The 17,099-nt window shown below is 43.9% G+C and overlaps 1 protein-coding gene across 1 annotated transcript; it reads left to right on the top strand.

The window, feature by feature from the left end:
* Nucleotides 1-11,633: 11,633 nt before the first annotated feature.
* On the top strand, nucleotides 11,634-16,313 carry cmtm7 (CKLF-like MARVEL transmembrane domain containing 7). The gene is made up of 5 exons (XM_070835939.1): nucleotides 11,634-11,836; nucleotides 13,487-13,663; nucleotides 14,246-14,344; nucleotides 14,993-15,074; nucleotides 16,237-16,313. Exons 1-5 carry the CDS (start codon nucleotides 11,723-11,725, stop codon nucleotides 16,248-16,250), a joined length of 486 nt encoding a protein of 161 aa, XP_070692040.1. The 5' UTR covers nucleotides 11,634-11,722; the 3' UTR covers nucleotides 16,251-16,313.
* The last annotated feature ends 786 nt before the right edge of the window (nucleotides 16,314-17,099 follow it).

Below are 17,099 nucleotides of genomic sequence, written 5' to 3'. Positions count from 1 at the left end.
GATCTTTAAAAACAGGAAGAACAGCTTCAGGGTTATTGATCTTTAAAAACAGGAAGAACAGCTTCAGGGTTATTGATCTTTAAAAACAGGAAGAACAGCTTCAGGGTTATTGATCTTTAAAAACAGGAAGAACAGCTTCAGGGTTATTGATCTTTAAAAACAGGAAGAACAGCTTCGTGGTTATTGATCTTTAAAAACAGGAAGAACAGCTTCAGGGTTATTGATCTTTAAAAACAGGAAGAACAGCTTCAGGGTTATTGATCTTTAAAAACAGGAAGAACAGCTTCAGGGTTATTGATCTTTAAAAACAGGAAGAACAGCTTCAGGGTTATTGATCTTTAAAAACAGGAAGAACAGCTTCGTGGTTATTGATCTTTAAAAACAGGAAGAGCAGCTTCGTGGTTATTGATCTTTAAAAACAGGAAGAGCAGCTTCGTGGTTATTGATCTTTAAAAACAGGAAGAACAGCTTCAGGGTTATTGATCTTTAAAAACAGGAAGAACAGCTTCAGGGTTATTGATCTTTAAAAACAGGAAGAGCAGCTTCGTGGTTATTGATCTTTAAAAACAGGAAGAGCAGCTTCAGGGTTATTGATCTTCATGGGAAGTCAATAAAGAAACACCACAAAGACCAACAGCCCTTTAAACAGAGAGAAACTCCACTGAGACTGAATCTTTGTTCTTCCAGCCATCGTCTACTCTCCTGTGGGCGTCCAGTACTGACCGAGGTATGAAAGATGTCTTCCTCCTTTTATTAAACATACTGATTCGGTGTTTTTGCAGCCTGGGGGGGGGGGGGTAAGGGTGTGTGTGAGGACATCCAGGTCTGATAATAATGATGTTTCCTGTGTTCTTCATCTGCAGGAGCAGCACCGACGGACTTGTTAATAATCCTGCTTGAGTCGCTTTGAGTCATCAGGAAGAAGCAGCAGCTAAAGATGAAGGTTATATAAATATATGTTTAGAATATAGTAGATATTTTAAAGGTTTTGTTTTGTTTAGCCAGCAGCCACCAAACGGGCTGCAATGGCTGCAACGTGATCCTTTGGGACAACTGCACCTGATCACAGTAGGTCCACTAAAAGAGCTTGTTTGATCCACTGACAGGCTCAGAGTGTTATTCTAAGTGTGTGACAGCATCATGGAAAGGATCCCTACAGAGAGAGACCTGGAAGATCCTTTTGGTTTAACCACAAACAGCACACACACCAGACTACATTCACTAAAACAGGGGTTTTAGAGAACAGGACACAGGAGCTGCTGCTCTGCTGCTGCCTCCATCAGTCAGTGTGTCTGTGTTATTATGAGACTTTGGTATTTTAAATAGTTAGTTTGAATCCAGCATTATATTTGTGTAACACAGAAAGACTAACTGATCAAGGCCGCAGCAGACCAACAATTCTCATGTCCTGCGAGGTAAAACTGCTGTTTTTGTCAATGGAGTCTGGAGGTGTCTCAGCTAGGTGATCTACTGGACCATTTTCAAACTCATTTTGGACATAAAATATGTGAAAAATAGGCCTAAAAACACTGGAGTTCTCCTTTAAAGAGTCCTCCAGTCCATGTGAAGTGGCTGTGAACAGCAGGTGGAGCCAGTGCAGAACGAATACTGCAGTACCACCTTAAAACACAGCCAGAGTTCAAAGATGTTACTTGAACTTATTCACGTTGATCTTCAGCAGGCTGGACTGATGCAACAAGTGTCTTCATGGGTCGTAATAAAGAAATCAAGCAGGTCTGCTCAGCGTTCAGGTTCCCTGCTCCCCACCTGTGGAAGGAGAACACCTGAGCTTCAGTCTGTAACATGCTGTTGTCGTGCTTTAATCATGTTTTACGTGCAGCGTAATGTTTCTGTGTCCTGTTCTGTCTGATGTCTTGTATCCACGGCCGGTTGTTTTTGCTCATGCTGATATTTCCAGGGACACCGAACAGGCCTCAGGCCGTGTCCCCCCCCTCCCCAACAGGGGTCAGGGGGCCCCTGGAGCCACGGCCTGTCATCAGCATATCTCCTGTCGCTCTGTCAGAACAACGGGCGTCGCTTTTGCTTCTCTTGTGCTCCTGATCTCATCCGACAGGCCAGAAACAACAGCACGGTGGTTTAGTTCAGTCACAGAGGTCATCGGGGAAGCAGCAGCTGCCTGAAGCTGGAGGACGAGGACGAGGATGAGGACGATTCAGAAGTAGATCACATGATCAGTGTTTTTAAAAGCTCTGAGCAGGGACAGGTGCAGCAGGACTGTTGGTGTACGACAGGAAAATGTAAAAAAACAAGTGACTTACAAAGTAAAAGACATGAAATGGAATAAATGAATATATCAGACTGGTGCTTTTTATTATTAAAGATGTCAAATGAGTAATGTACTGTATAACATTATTCATATGAATATACATCCATATAAAGTATAGAAAGACTGTCCACATGGGGATGTTTATGAACTCAACATTTGGAAATTGGTGTCAAACTTTCTGGGTTTAGGGCAACGATTGAGGTTGTAGTAAGTTATATACCTCACAGGAGGGCATCAATAATGTAACAGGTTGAATAGGAGATATTATATACCCTCTCACTGGGGCACCAATATATGTAGCAAAGTATACTACCATTTAATTAATGAATTAAAAGCTCTCGTATCAATAGGGGCACCACCCGTCATTGGACGGGAAATTCAACTTATTATTTTCTTAGCACAGATGGCTTCAGGTCTTTAACCTTAAGAATTAAGCATTAAACATTAAACAGTCTCAGTTCTAAATGTGTAAGTTCTCAGTGGCATTGATCCTCTTAGACCTTGTTATGAAGAAACATCCAGACAGCGAAGTGGCGGTTAATACACCTTTTTATTAATAAATGCTAAATATCAACATAGAACACTAATGACTGTAAAGGTGGATGAGACAGAAATGACACTAGACAGACAACAATCAGGACAGAAGACTAACATTGCTGATAAACCTTTGGATTGGTCATAGTGAAATGAAACAGATTGTACCGGAGGACGAGGGGAACCCGTCTGACCTTAAGAACGTTGTAGTTAGAACCACAGAGGATCCACTGACTACTCTCCCTGCAGATTTAGATAGATCTCAGAGCTACACTGACACCAACTTGTGAACTAACACCAGCTGTTATACTTCATGTGGGCCCTTGGTCCAGCAGCGATGCATCCAGCGGTGGTCTGCAGTCACACAGGCAGGGTCAGCTGTCAGGGGAGGAGGAGAGAGAGGAGCTCTCTCTGGAGGCTGAGCCAGGAGGCTGGAGGGCCTTGGCGATGTCGGCTCAGTTCACTCGGCACCGTGGTTCAGGAACTTGAAGGTTCTGGTGGATCAGGATGTGCTGGTTCTTGGCGGTGGTGTCTGTCGGTCCGTTCGGACTACAGGACAGCCAGCGGCATTCAGCTCTTAATAAGCAGGGTGCTGGACCTGGATCTGGATCTGGATCTGGATCTGATGTTGGCCTCAGCTTCAAAACTCATTTAAAGCTCACTAAGGAAAGGTTGTCGCTGGTCACACGCAACAGTTCAGAGTTATCAAAAACGAGAGTTGTTATCAGAAGTACTTGGTTCTGGCTGGTGTTTCAGGAGGTATTTAAGAGGACTTTAAGAAAACTTTCAGTCATAGTGATCAGCTATAACTTCAGAAGAACGGTCTACAAAAGTTTAACTTGAAGGCACAAAGATTATAAGTAACAAAGTAAAACTTAAAATAAAATAAAATAAAAATAAAAACGTCATAGCAGAAAAGAAGGGCTAAGCAATGACAGAAGGGAAGACAGAGGTTTTATCCTCTGCATCGTGTTCTCCTCTGACAGAGGAACGCCTGTGTCATCACTAAAAGTTTAGACGTACTAAATTAGATTTCTGTTTCATATTCACTATGTTCCAAATCCATTTTCATTCCTAACACTGCATGGTATACAGAATCAAGATATTTCATTTCCAATACATATATTCATTAGGTCTTTACCAAATAACTTCCTGAATGGCATGACACACAATGACCTAGTCTTTAACATTCTCAAGTTTGCATTAACTTCCATTACTCTAATTATCACATTACACAGATTAAACAGACCTGGATTGAATATACTGTTGGTTAGTTTCTAACTTATTAGACACAGATTATTAATTATATGGACTTCCTGAGTCTTCTCACTCATTGGTGAATTGCAGTGTTATCACAGGATTTGAAGCAGCATCCTCAAAAGCTGTAATTAGTTAGTTGGTCGTCCTTGGATGTTCATGAACATGTGGGCTACACCATTAGACAAGAGAACACATTAATTAGCATTAATTGATCTGTGGGCACTTTGGACAGTTCCTTTAACCACATTTAAACTTAGAGCAGAAATGGAAGAATGTTCATACAGACGTCCCCTCATTCTGATCCGTATGGCCTCAGGGGTCCACGAGTAAAAGAGAGACCACGGGGTCGCTCGGACAGGACCCTTCTGTCCTAATCACTGGTTCATAGGGGGTTCACAACGTATATGTCGATAGAAGCTCTGTGCTAATTTTATGGCCGTCACTGTGAGGCCTTTTACACAACACCTACCCAGAGGCAGGCTTTGGGTTCCATCACTTCATCATCGTCACTTATCAGTCTTTTTAGCGTTCATCACGTTATCATCCGGAACTCTCATACACTGGCTTCCTGTTTTGGATAAGTCAGTTCAGGGTTAATTCACAGCCAGTTCACTGTTAAAGCATGGGTTTGTGGCAAACCCCCCCCCTTTCCTCTGTCACAAGACAGTCCAGGAGGTCATAGGGCAAGTGAGTCAGCCACACCACTGGTTCAACGGGCTACAAGGTCAAATCTAGGACGGCAGTAGATGCAGGTTTGCCTGAGAGGCAAAGCTCAGGGCTGAAAAACCAGTTAGGGTTAGAGTCAGGCTTAAGTTAAGGTTTGAGTCAGGCTTAAGTTAAGGTTAGAGTCAGGCTTAAGTTAAGGTTAGGGTCAGGCTTAAGTTAAGGTTAGGGTCAGGCTTAAGTTAAGGTTAGAGTCAGGCTTAAGTTAAGGTTAGGGTCAGGCTTAAGTTAAGGTTAGAGTCAGGCTTAAGTTAAGGTTAGAGTCAGGCTTAAGTTAAGGTTAGGGTCAGGCTTAAGTTAAGGTTAGGGTCAGGCTTAAGTTAAGGTTAGAGTCAGGCTTAAGTTAAGGTTAGAGTCAGGGTGAGGGAATGATTATGTTAATGAAGTGTCCTCACAAAGATAGAAGAACAAGGATGTGTGTGTGTGTGTGTTTAACCGCTTTGTGGCCACAGGATGTGGGACACACTGAGCAGCATCCGTTGTGGCGTTGCCATGGTGACGGATAAAAGAAAATACCTGCTGTGGTAGAAAATAAAAGTGTTTTTTGCTTCTAAAGAAAAAGTCAGTTTGACACGTGTTCTCGATACTTCATCACATCAGAAACAGGTCTCCATGTTTGGGTTGATATTTTTGGAAATGAATAAGGTTTAATTGAATCAACCTTTAATTCGTAAAAAAGCACAACTACAGGAAACACTGACGTTAAAATATGAGGTTTCACAAGTATGGAATATTCATTTTATTCATCTTTAAAGTCACAAACCTGAGATTTAAGTCACTGAAGTACATCTGAACCAACACTAATAGATTTAAAAATATAATGAAATACTGAAATATGTAATATAAGAGAAATAATATACACATGTATGATACATACAGACACACCTGCATCACAATCAATAACAACATACACAAATACATGAGTGCTGTTTAACAGAGATCAGGTCTGAGAGCAGGTCTGAGATCAGGTCTGAGATCAGGTCTGAGAGCAGGTCTGAGATCAGGTCTGAGAGCAGGTCTGAGAGCAGGTCTGAGAGCAGATCTGAGATCAGGTCTGAGAGCAGGTCTGAGAGCAGGTCTGAGAGCAGGTCTGAGAGCAGGTCTGAGAGCAGGTCTGAGAGCAGATCTGAGATCAGGTCTGAGAGCAGGTCTGAGAGCAGGTCTGAGATCAGGTCTGAGAGCAGATCTGAGATCAGGTCTGAGAGCAGGTTTGCCTGAGAGGCAAAGCTCAGGGCTGAAAAACCACCCGAATGTTGAGCTCAGCCAATCAGATTGATTCTACCTGAGACCAGGAAGCTCTTTTTTCTGCTGCACCACAAAACCTGCTGCAAGGTTGAGCTGCTAGAAACCCCAGAAAAGCCTCAGTGGTTTGGTGGGAGCGGCCGCTGGCTGCGGTGCAGCTGAGGCTCACCTCACCTGCTCAGCTGTGTGTGACACCTGAGGACAAACACCCCCCCGACCGGCAGGCCCCCCCCCCGGTCACTTTTATCCAGCAGCTTCAGTCCAGCTCAGGTTTAAGTTTGAATCCAGAAGCTGCTGCAGGTTTCAGCTTCACTTCCTGCTGAGTGTGTGTGTGTGTGTGAGTGTGTGTGTGTGAGTGTGTGTGTGTGTGTGTGTGTGTGAGTGTGTGTGTGTGTGTGTGTGTGTGTGTGTGTGTGTGTGTGTGTGAGTGTGTGTGTGTGTGTGTGAGTGTGTGAGTGTGTGTGTGTGTGTGTGTGTGTGTGTGTGTGTGTGTGAGTGTGTGTGTGTGTGTGTGAGTGTGTGTGTGTGTGTGTGTGTGTGTGTGTGAGTGTGTGTGTGTGTGTGTGTGTGTGTGAGTGTGTGTGTGTGAGTGTGTGTGTGTGTGTGTGTGTGTGTGTGTGTGTGTGTGTGTGAGTGTGTGTGTGTGTGTGTGTGTGTGTGTGTGTGTGTGTGTGTGTGTGTGTGTGTGTGAGAGTGTGTGTGTGTGTGTGTGTGAGTGTGTGTGTGTGTGTGTGTGTGTGTGTGTGAGTGTGTGTGTGTGTGAGTGTGTGTGTGTGAGTGTGTGTGTGTGTGTGTGTGTGTGTGAGAGTGTGTGTGTGTGTGTGTGTGAGTGTGTGTGTGTGTGTGTGTGTGTGTGTGTGAGTGTGTGTGTGTGTGAGTGTGTGTGTGTGAGTGTGTGTGTGTGTGTGTGTGTGAGTGTGTGTGTGTGTGTGTGTGTGTGTGTGTGTGAGTGTGTGTGTGTGTGTGTGTGTGTGTGAGTGTGTGAGTGTGTGTGTGTGTGTGTGTGTGTGTGTGTGTGTGTGTGTGTGAGTGTGTGTGTGTGTGTGTGAGTGTGTGTGTGTGTGTGTGTGAGTGTGTGTGTGTGAGTGTGTGTGTGTGTGTGTGTGTGAGTGTGTGTGTGTGAGTGTGTGTGTGTGTGTGTGTGTGAGTGTGTGTGTGTGTGTGTGTGTGTGTGTGTGTGTGAGTGTGTGTGTGTGTGTGTGAGTGTGTGTGTGTGTGTGTGTGAGTGTGTGTGTGTGTGAGTGTGTGTGTGTGTGTGTGTGAGTGTGTGTGTGTGAGTGTGTGTGTGTGTGTGTGTGTGAGTGTGTGTGTGTGTGTGTGTGTGTGTGTGTGTGTGAGTGTGTGTGTGTGTGTGTGTGAGTGTGTGAGTGTGTGTGTGTGTGTGAGTGTGTGTGAGTGTGTGTGTGTGTGTGTGTGTGAGTGTGTGTGTGTGTGTGTGTGTGTGTGTGTGTGTGTGTGTGTGAGTGTGTGTGTGTGTGTGTGTGAGTGTGTGTGTGTGTGTGAGTGTGTGTGTGTGTGTGTGTGTGTGTGTGTGTGTGAGTGTGTTCTTGTACCGTCCTACATAGTGAGGACCAGAACCTGATCTTCAGCAGCACAATGAGGACATTTTTGGGAAGTGAGGACATCTTGGCTGGTCCTCACAACTTCAAATGGTCGTTTGAAGGTTAAGATTTGGTCTTAAGTTAAGGTTAGAATCAGGCTTAAGTTAAGGTTAGGGTCAGGCTTAAGTTAAGGTTAGAGTCAGGCTTAAGTTAAGGTTAGGGTCAGGCTTAAGTTAAGGTTAGGGTCAGGCTTAAGTTAAGGTTAGAGTCAGGCTTAAGTTAAGGTTAGAGTCAGGGTGAGGGAATGATTATGTTAATGAAGTGTCCTCACAAAGATAGAAGAACAAGGATGTGTGTGTGTGTGTGTTTAACCGCTTTGTGGCCACAGGATGTGGGACACACTGAGCAGCATCCGTTGTGGCGTTGCCATGGTGACGGATAAAAGAAAATACCTGCTGTGGTAGAAAATAAAAGTGTTTTTTGCTTCTAAAGAAAAAGTCAGTTTGACACGTGTTCTCGATACTTCATCACATCAGAAACAGGTCTCCATGTTTGGGTTGATATTTTTGGAAATGAATAAGGTTTAATTGAATCAACCTTTAATTCGTAAAAAAGCACAACTACAGGAAACACTGACGTTAAAATATGAGGTTTCACAAGTATGGAATATTCATTTTATTCATCTTTAAAGTCACAAACCTGAGATTTAAGTCACTGAAGTACATCTGAACCAACACTAATAGATTTAAAAATATAATGAAATACTGAAATATGTAATATAAGAGAAATAATATACACATGTATGATACATACAGACACACCTGCATCACAATCAATAACAACATACACAAATACATGAGTGCTGTTTAACAGAGAGCAGGTCTGAGATCAGGTCTGAGATCAGGTCTGAGATCAGGTCTGAGATCAGGTCTGAGATCAGGTCTGAGAGCAGGTCTGAGATCAGGTCTGAGAGCAGGTCTGAGAGCAGGTCTGAGAGCAGGTCTGAGATCAGGTCTGAGAGCAGGTCTGAGATCAGGTCTGAGAGCAGGTCTGAGAGCAGGTCTGAGATCAGATCTGACTCCGAATGGATTCTGTTATTTTGGTCAAATTCTGAATGGAGTCTGGTCTGTATGTGACTCCGAAAGGATTCTGTAATTTTAGTCAAATTCTGAATGGAGTCTGGTCTATAGGAGCAGTGACTAAGCACAGACTCCTCTGGTGACACATGAGCTGAAATAACAGACGGGAACCACAGAGGTGTGAAGATCTGCAGCTTTCAGTCAGCGCTCAGAAACAGCGGCATGAAACCAAACTGTGGAACATTTTAAACGCCAACAAGTGACATCAGATATAACAGGAAGCACTGACAGCTACTTTACTGATAGTACGTCTACCAGAATCAGGCCTTAAATGCAACAGTTTTACTGGTGGACGAATATTTTGATATTTGACTTGGACTTAAAAGATTTTTTATTTTATAGTGAATGGAGTCTGTTATTTTGGTCTGATAGTGAATGGAGTCTGTTATTTTGGTCTAATAGTGAATGGAGTCTGTTATTTTGGTCTAATAGTGAATGGAGTCTGTTATTTTGGTCTGATAGTGAATGGAGTCTGTTATTTTGGTCTAATAGTGAATGGAGTCTGTTATTTTGGTCTAATAGTGAATGGAGTCTGTTATTTTGGTCTAATAGTGAATGGAGTCTGTTATTTTGGTCTAATAGTGAATGGAGTCTGGTGTGAAGGTGCAGTGATCACTGGTACACAGATTCTGTGTCCACATAGTATTGGACACAAAATAAAAACACTGTGTGTGTGTGTGTGTGTGTGATAACATCTAACCGTCTCCATGACAACTGAGCGGCACCCGCTAATGAAGCCCATGAGCCGAAGCTGAAAGCCTCGGAAACACACAGGAGCATGTGACCAGGGTTTGTTTGTCCGGCCCTCTGTTCTGCTGCTGGAACAGTCGGCCGGTGTTCAGCAGCTCTGGAACAATCCAGAGTCTGGAAGCCTCCACAGCAGCAGCACTGGTCCTGGTCCTGGTCCTGGTCCTGGTCCTGGTCCTGGTCCTGGTCCTGATACTGTTACTGCTGCTGCTGCTGCTGCTGCTGCAGTGTTTCCTGACAGAGACCACACCTCTCCTGCACACACACACACACACACACACACACACACACACACACACACACACACACACAGTCAAGCTGACACAGGCAGCTGTGATGAAACCAGCAGATACAGGATGTTCACTTCAAAATAAAAGCATGAAAACTCTGTTACTTACTAAAAGTAGTCACAGTACAGAAAAGTGTCTCCTGACTATTCTCTATCATTATAGATTATTGATCCTCATCATTATAGATTATTGATCCTCATCATTATAGGTTATTGATCCTCATCATTATAGATTATTGATCCTCATCATTATAGGTTATTGATCCTCATCATGATGTTCTGTTCTCTATCATTATAGATTATTGATCCTCATCATTATAGGTTATTGATCCTCATCATGATGTTCTGTTCTCTATCATTATAGATTATTGATCACTGATGGAAGAGCAGGATTTTACTGTCGGAGCTCATTTTGAACTATTTTGTCTCAAACTGCAGCTGATGATTCTTTTTCATTCTGGATTCTCCTGCTGATCATTTTCTCCATCGATACACTGATTGATTGGTTTGTAAAAAGGTGAAAACACGTCACAGTGAGCCCAAAGTGACTCGTTCACTGTGAACCAACAGTGATTCACTTCACTGTCATTTAGAAACAGCTTCGGAGTAAAAACGACAATAATCAGATAATTAGATAATTAGATAATCAGATAATCAGATAATTAGATAATCAGATAATCAGATAATTAGATAATCAGATAATCAGATAATCAGATAATCGTGGACAGATTCAGATTTCTTTATTTGTCAGGTTAATATTTCAGCTGCAAAGTCAATCAAACAACTACAAAGAGACACACGATGAACAGAAAAAGACAAAAAAACAACTACAGAGAGAAAACGACTGACAAGACGAGAAATATAAACTATATGATATATTTAGAACATAATATTCATGCCTACACGCCTCCTACAGTTGTCATGTTCAACATAAAAGACAAAGAGAGAAAAATAATGTTCAGTAAATAACTGAGGTCAGCAGGTGAAGGTTCACCTGTGGTTTTATTCTGAAGGCGTGACTCCTCCTGTCTCCATCGCCTCAGATCAGAAGCTGAAAGTTTTACCAACACAAAGCAGCAGATGGATAAATATCCAAATGATCCGTAACAAATCAGAACTTTAACCAGAACTTTCACACTTTTCACAATCTGATGCTGATAATTCCAATAATTTCCAGAGGACATGAACGCAGCATAAACAACAATAAAAGGAAGGTGCAGATGATGTTTTATAGTTCGTACAGTAACTCTAGTTAGATAGTCTGGCAGGATTAAAACTCTGCAGACCTGCTGGGTGTGTCTGAACACGTGTGTCAGGTCTGTTTTAATTTAATTTAATCCTGTTTTCTTCTTGTGCACTGCAGGGAATATTGATCAAACTGGTGTTTAATCAATAAAGACTAAAAAGCAACAGTTTCTGTTTTCACATTTACAAATGCAGCAGAAATAATAATTAAATAAATCATAATTTTATTACTATTAAACAATCGTATCATTCAGAAGCAAGCTTAGTTACCTAATCTATCTATCTATACATCTATCTATATTTATTTATAAGAACAAACATTTATCTGTTGGATTTCCAAATGCAGTGGAAATATACTGTGATGTTTAGAAAATATTCATGTAAATCTTAAATCTCTAAATTATAAAATGGATTTTTTAACATGTAGTTATAATTTTAATACTTTTATTAAAAGCTTGTTAAAGCATTAAAGTTTAAAAGCAGCATTAATAACTTGAATACATTTTGAACCTGCCGCTCCACTGATGAGATGACTCCTGTCTTTTATTCTGAAACGCTCCCGGAAGTGGCCGTGTGTCTCCGCCGTATCTTGACCGGGTGAACCGTCACACCGACGCGCGCTAACGTTCCCAGCCGACGGTGACTCTCCGCCGCAGTTTAACTTGATAAAACATTTATTTTCCGTGTCCGTTCACCGGCGCCGGTAACCGCCAACATGTCGCACACCGTCATCACGACCACGACCACGACTACCAGGACGTCCGGTGACGGCGTCCTGAACACGGGCTACACCCGGACCATCCCGGGACTGATGAAGATAGGACAGATGGTGAGACTCGGTCCGAACATCGCAGGCTAACACGGAGTTTACCCGGGATAACAGAGACTAACACCCGGTCCGTTCACACCGACTCACCGGGACAGATTTAGCTAACGTTAGGTGACCGTAAGCTTCACTGCTAACAGCCAACTTTCCCTTTTAAGGAAAGGAATCATAAATTAACGTTTTTTTGAATGGAGTCTGGTGCCGGTGCTGGCGGTTGTAATCATGTATAGTTAAACCACCTCATGACACACTGACATGAGAACAGCTGTGTGTTTAAATCTGTTGGGAGACACTAGAATAGTTTAGTTTTAGCTGTGTGACTGTTAATCACTCACATCTGATTAAAACAACAAGTGAAGCAGCTGCATCTACTGCAAATGTCACCACAGCACCAGTCTACGTTAGAAAAACACATGTTTTTAGCAGAGCCTTCTGCTCTGATCACATTAGTCAGATAGCATCAGAGTTTACACTGAGTTATTTTAATGAAACCAACCAGTGCTGACAACATGGACACCACACATAGGTAGAGCCTCAGTGACACTGAATATTGGCATTTGAGATATAAAACAGAATAATAAAATATCTGATATTATCAATTTTTAAATGTTGTTGCCACAAATCCCTTCAGTTGGGTTTGCAGAGCTCTGACGGAGGGATGAGGAGCCGTCTGTGCTCTCTGGTGGACGAACCGTGAAACTAAATCACCCTGAACGTGTCTGTGCTGCTCTGCTAAACATTAGTAAATCAGAAATCTGGTAATTGTCCAGTAGATTTTCACATACGAGGAATTTGTCTTTGTGTTTTGGTGAAAGACAACAGAAACATGTAGAATCATAAATCAGAGTAAATTACAATTAAAAAAAAATGTTTTAATAACCCAAGATTTGATGTTAATGAGTCTATCACACACTTTTAAGGCTGTGACTCACTCAAAACAATAAAACAGAGTTTAAAGCCGTTGCGAAGTAGCGTGGCATCATGGGAGTTTTATTCTCAGGTTTATGTTCATGAGGTTTTACCGGCAGCCGAAGTACCTGCAGACATCTGCTCCTCTCCAAAACAAACAGACCGGATGAATAAAAAAGGTAAAAACACTGAATGAAACAGCTTCACGTTAAAAATCAGCGTTTCTCCAATGCTGTCTGGTGGTCAGCTGTGAGCCTGCTGATAACTTCAGAAACCTGAAACAGTCACAAAGTTGTTCTAACGTCTGAACAGCTGACGGACTTCTGGAAAACTGGGATATCAGAATTAAGCTGGAAGTAATCCGACAGTTTTAGATTATGACGGGCAAATGAAGAAGAAATGTTTATTCAGATCAGATTTTATTTCAGTTGTTTCCCTCCATCGAAGCTGCGTTCAGGCGCATCGGATCATTTCCAGCTGAAATGTGTGAAAACATCACAGATTTCCACGGTTGGAGCCGCCGGTCTGACTGTATTTATGTGACTGAGCTGCTTTACTCATCTGGACGAACTCTGAAGTTTTGTTTCCCAAAACGAGGATTGATCAGTGCGAGCTGACGGATGTGATCGATGGCTGAGCAGAACCCTGAGTCCTGCTGCGGCAGCTTAACGTCCAGGTTTCTCCGGTGTGATCCGGCCGCTCTGCTGCTGGACGAGCGTGTAACTGTGACTGTTTCCCCCCCAGGTCGCCCTGCTGGTCGCCTTCCTGTGCGTCCACTGTGCCCGCGGGTGGCCCAACTGGGCGGCCTTCCAGTTCTTCGAGGTGGTGACGCTGTGGTTCCTCATCGCCCTCCTCATCTTCTTCCTCATGCACCTGTTCCGGCTGCAGGGGAAGATGCCCTGCATCAACTGGCCGCTGACGGTGAGACGGACGGACGGACGCTCAGATTAAAGTGTCCACGGTGTCACTTCCTCTGAGCGTCCGTCAGTCAGAGTGACAAGACAGGAAGTTACAAGATGTTTCTCCTGTGGGGCTGAAATAAGGAAGGAAGGAGGCTTCAGCTCAGTAGTTAGCAGCTGTATGTTAAAGGTGCTTCAGAGCCTCCTGTTTCCTGTCAGATCACCGACCGCTGCGACAGGAGGCCTTAACGTGACTGAGAATGAGCTTTAAATAGTCTTAAACATTTATTCACTGAGTGCCTGAAAACATCTAACGCTCAGAGTCGATCCAGTTCAGCCTGTAATGAAGCGTCAGGGACTGATATCGTGTGTTGGACTGATATCGTGTGTTGGACTGATATCGTGTGTTGGACTGATATCGTGTGTTGGACTGATATCGTGTGTTGGACTGATATCGTGTGTTGGACTGATATCGTGTGTTGGACTGATATCGTGTGTTGGACTGATATCGTGTGTTGGACGCTCATACAGACGTCTGAATTGGCCTTAAATTGGGATTAAACATTAAAAAGCCTTAAATGAAATGTCTGCTCTGTTGTTTCAGGAGTTCTTCCATTACTCCGTCGGCACCATCCTCATCTTCATCGCCTCCATCGTCGCCGCCGTGAAGAGCGTGGGAGTGTCGGCGCTGGTGGTGGGATCGGTGCGTAGCCACACAGAAAACTCTCACTCATGCTGTTGTTTAATCTCAGAGTGTGTTAGTGTGGAGCCAAGAATGAGCACAGCAGATAAACGAAGGACTTTTGGGTTAAAATGTGATATAAACCAAGATAAGGTGCCATCAAATGATCCTTTATTGATTCTCAGGTGGTTCAGGTGGACAAAGGTCCCTTGAATGAGCCCTTGAGACCTTGAATTTCTGGAAGTCACCAGACGTGAGCTGCTGAGCCTTTTAACCAGAACAGGCCGCAGGTTTTTAATGTTCATGTGGAAATGATGCCAAATTCCCAGCGTAGCTTCCCAGGGAGGGTGTGCTGTACTATGATGTCGATAAACTCAGACACTAATAGTCGCCCCCCCCCCTCCTCGTCCGTCATGCTTCCTGCCCCCCCCCAGTCTGTCCTCCCTCTAATTACACAGGAAGTCACATCACCGTCTTCACTGATAACATTGTTCAGCTGCTCCTCCACCAATCAGAGCTTCTGTTTGGTTAAACTTTAGAGAGAAAAGTTTAGACTCAGGTCTAAAAGTTAGAACTGAAGACGTGAGGAGATATTTTCCTCTTCAGCTGCTGATTTGAAGGTTCAAGGTAAAGTCGTGTAAGCCGACGTGACCTCGTGTCGTCCTACAGGTGTTTGGGTTCATAGCGACGTTCCTGATGGCCGTCAGTCTGTGGACGTCCTACAGCGTGACCTGCGGCCCCCACCAGACCGGTACGTCTCCCCCAGAACCGCCCCCCCTTCCTCTGTTTGTTTTATATCATAATCTGTTACTGAAACCGCTGCAAGTCTTTGATACCGGAGGTTTCTGTGACACTTGAACTCACCACAGCCCAGCAGCATGTTTTAGTGGCATAATGCTGCAAACATCAGTGAAGGCTGAGAGACAGACTCAGACAGACAAACAGCAAAGAGAATCAGCTCAGTTTTCAAAATAAAAGCCCACGTGCTAACCTTGCTAACCATGCTCACTGTGCTAACCATGCTCACAGTGCTAACCATGTTCACTGTGCTAACCATGCTCACAGTGCTAACCATGTTCACTGTGCTAACCATGCTCACAGTGCTAACCGTGTTCACTGTGCTAACCGTGCTAACCGTGCTAACCGTGCTATGCATGCTCACTGTGCTAACCATGCTCACAGTGCTAACCGTGTTCACTGTGCTAACCGTGCTCACAGTGCTAACCGTGCTATCCATGCTCACTGTGCTAACCATGCTCACAGTGCTAACCATGCTCACAGTGCTAACCATGTTCACTGTGCTAACCATGCTCACAGTGCTAACCGTGTTCACTGTGCTAACCGTGCTCACAGTGCTAACCGTGCTATCCATGCTCACTGTGCTAACCATGCTCACAGTGCTAACCGTGTTCACTGTGCTAACCGTGCTCACAGTGCTAACCGTGCTATCCATGCTCACTGTGCTAACCATGCTCACTGTGCTAACCATGTTCACTGTGCTAACCATGCTCACAGTGCTAACCATGTTCACTGTGCTAACCGTGCTCACAGTGCTAACCGTGCTATCCATGCTCACTGTGCTAACCATGCTCACTGTGCTAACTGTGCTCACAGTGCTAACCGTGCTCACTGTGCTAACCGTGCTCACAGTGCTAACCGTGCTCACTGTGCTAACCGTGCTCACTGTGCTAACCATGCTCACTGTGCTAACCATGCTAACCGTGCTAATGAGCCGTTTCAGAGGAGCTGAGAGGCTGAACATTCAGATTTTCTCTGGACTCTGAAGCAGCTGTTAGTTTGAAAATCAGATATGTGACTCATTCACATGACACAAACTGTTTTTACTCCTCCTCATCCTCCTCTCCTCCTTATCTCCTGCACACTTCCCTCCCTCTCTCCCTCCCTCCCTCCAGGTGCGGCGGTGTAATCAGGTGACCTGTCATGAGGGAAACCGGACGGCTGTGTCCTCGTCAGTTTTCTGCCTAGCGACCACGTGGACAGTTAAGCTGATTGGATGATAATTTATACCACAGAGGTAACAGCTGGTCCTGGACCAGCCGTCGCTTTCAACAATCGGAAATATCCCAGATCATGATCAATACCAGAGAGGACAGTAGTTACAGTTACAGTGTTACTCAGATGTCCAGAATACTTTTTTAAAAATGTCCCATTTAATCCAATCAGACTTTTAATGTCACATTTTTAAAGGTGCTCAGTGTCTCATTCAAACCACCAATGTATCAGAAGCACTATCAACAAAGGACACTGCGGCGCAAACAATCAATCAACCGCCTGGTATTATTGTCACAACTACACCTCCCATCATCCTCTCTGCTTCCCGCCATCATTTTTAATGTTATTCGGCTCGTTAGTTTTTCCCTCCTCCCACTATCTGCTACCAAACATCACCTTCTTTTAAACGAACAGCGCCCTCTTCCTGTTGTGTGCCATAAAGCAGTCCAGACGATTTCCCGCCAAAGTCTGAGTGCAGCCGCGGCCTCGTGTCGCCTCGTGGATTACGGCGCCAAGCTCGATTTGCTTGATTGAGTCTCATCCGTTCCTCAGGCTCAGTCTGTTCAACTCCTTTTAAAGTCACTCTCCTTAAACACCCACAGCGGTGAGGTGATGCACAGTATAGCCCCGTTAGCCTGTTTGCTAGCACACTAGCATACAGCCGTGTGCTAACATTAACCAGCTAAAACTTTACAGAAAACAACCTGCATGCTAATGACTTTGTTAGCATGCTAAAACACCACTCAGGGGCTAATACTCACGT

The sequence above is a fragment of the Pempheris klunzingeri genome, chromosome 8 (genome assembly GCF_042242105.1).
Source record: "Pempheris klunzingeri isolate RE-2024b chromosome 8, fPemKlu1.hap1, whole genome shotgun sequence".
NCBI classification, from domain to species: domain Eukaryota; kingdom Metazoa; phylum Chordata; class Actinopteri; order Acropomatiformes; family Pempheridae; genus Pempheris; species Pempheris klunzingeri.
The sequence above is the reverse complement of the archived record's forward strand: the minus strand, read 5'-3'. Positions and strand labels throughout refer to the sequence as shown.

Coding starts and splice junctions, on each gene's coding strand:
- cmtm7 (XM_070835939.1), top strand. CDS start 11,723: ATGTCGCACACCGTCATCACGACCACGACCACGACTACCAGGACGTCC. Junction 13,664..14,245: donor GCATCAACTGGCCGCTGACG/GTGAGACGGACG, acceptor CTGTTGTTTCAG/GAGTTCTTCCATTACTCCGT. Junction 14,345..14,992: donor CGGCGCTGGTGGTGGGATCG/GTGCGTAGCCAC, acceptor GTCGTCCTACAG/GTGTTTGGGTTCATAGCGAC.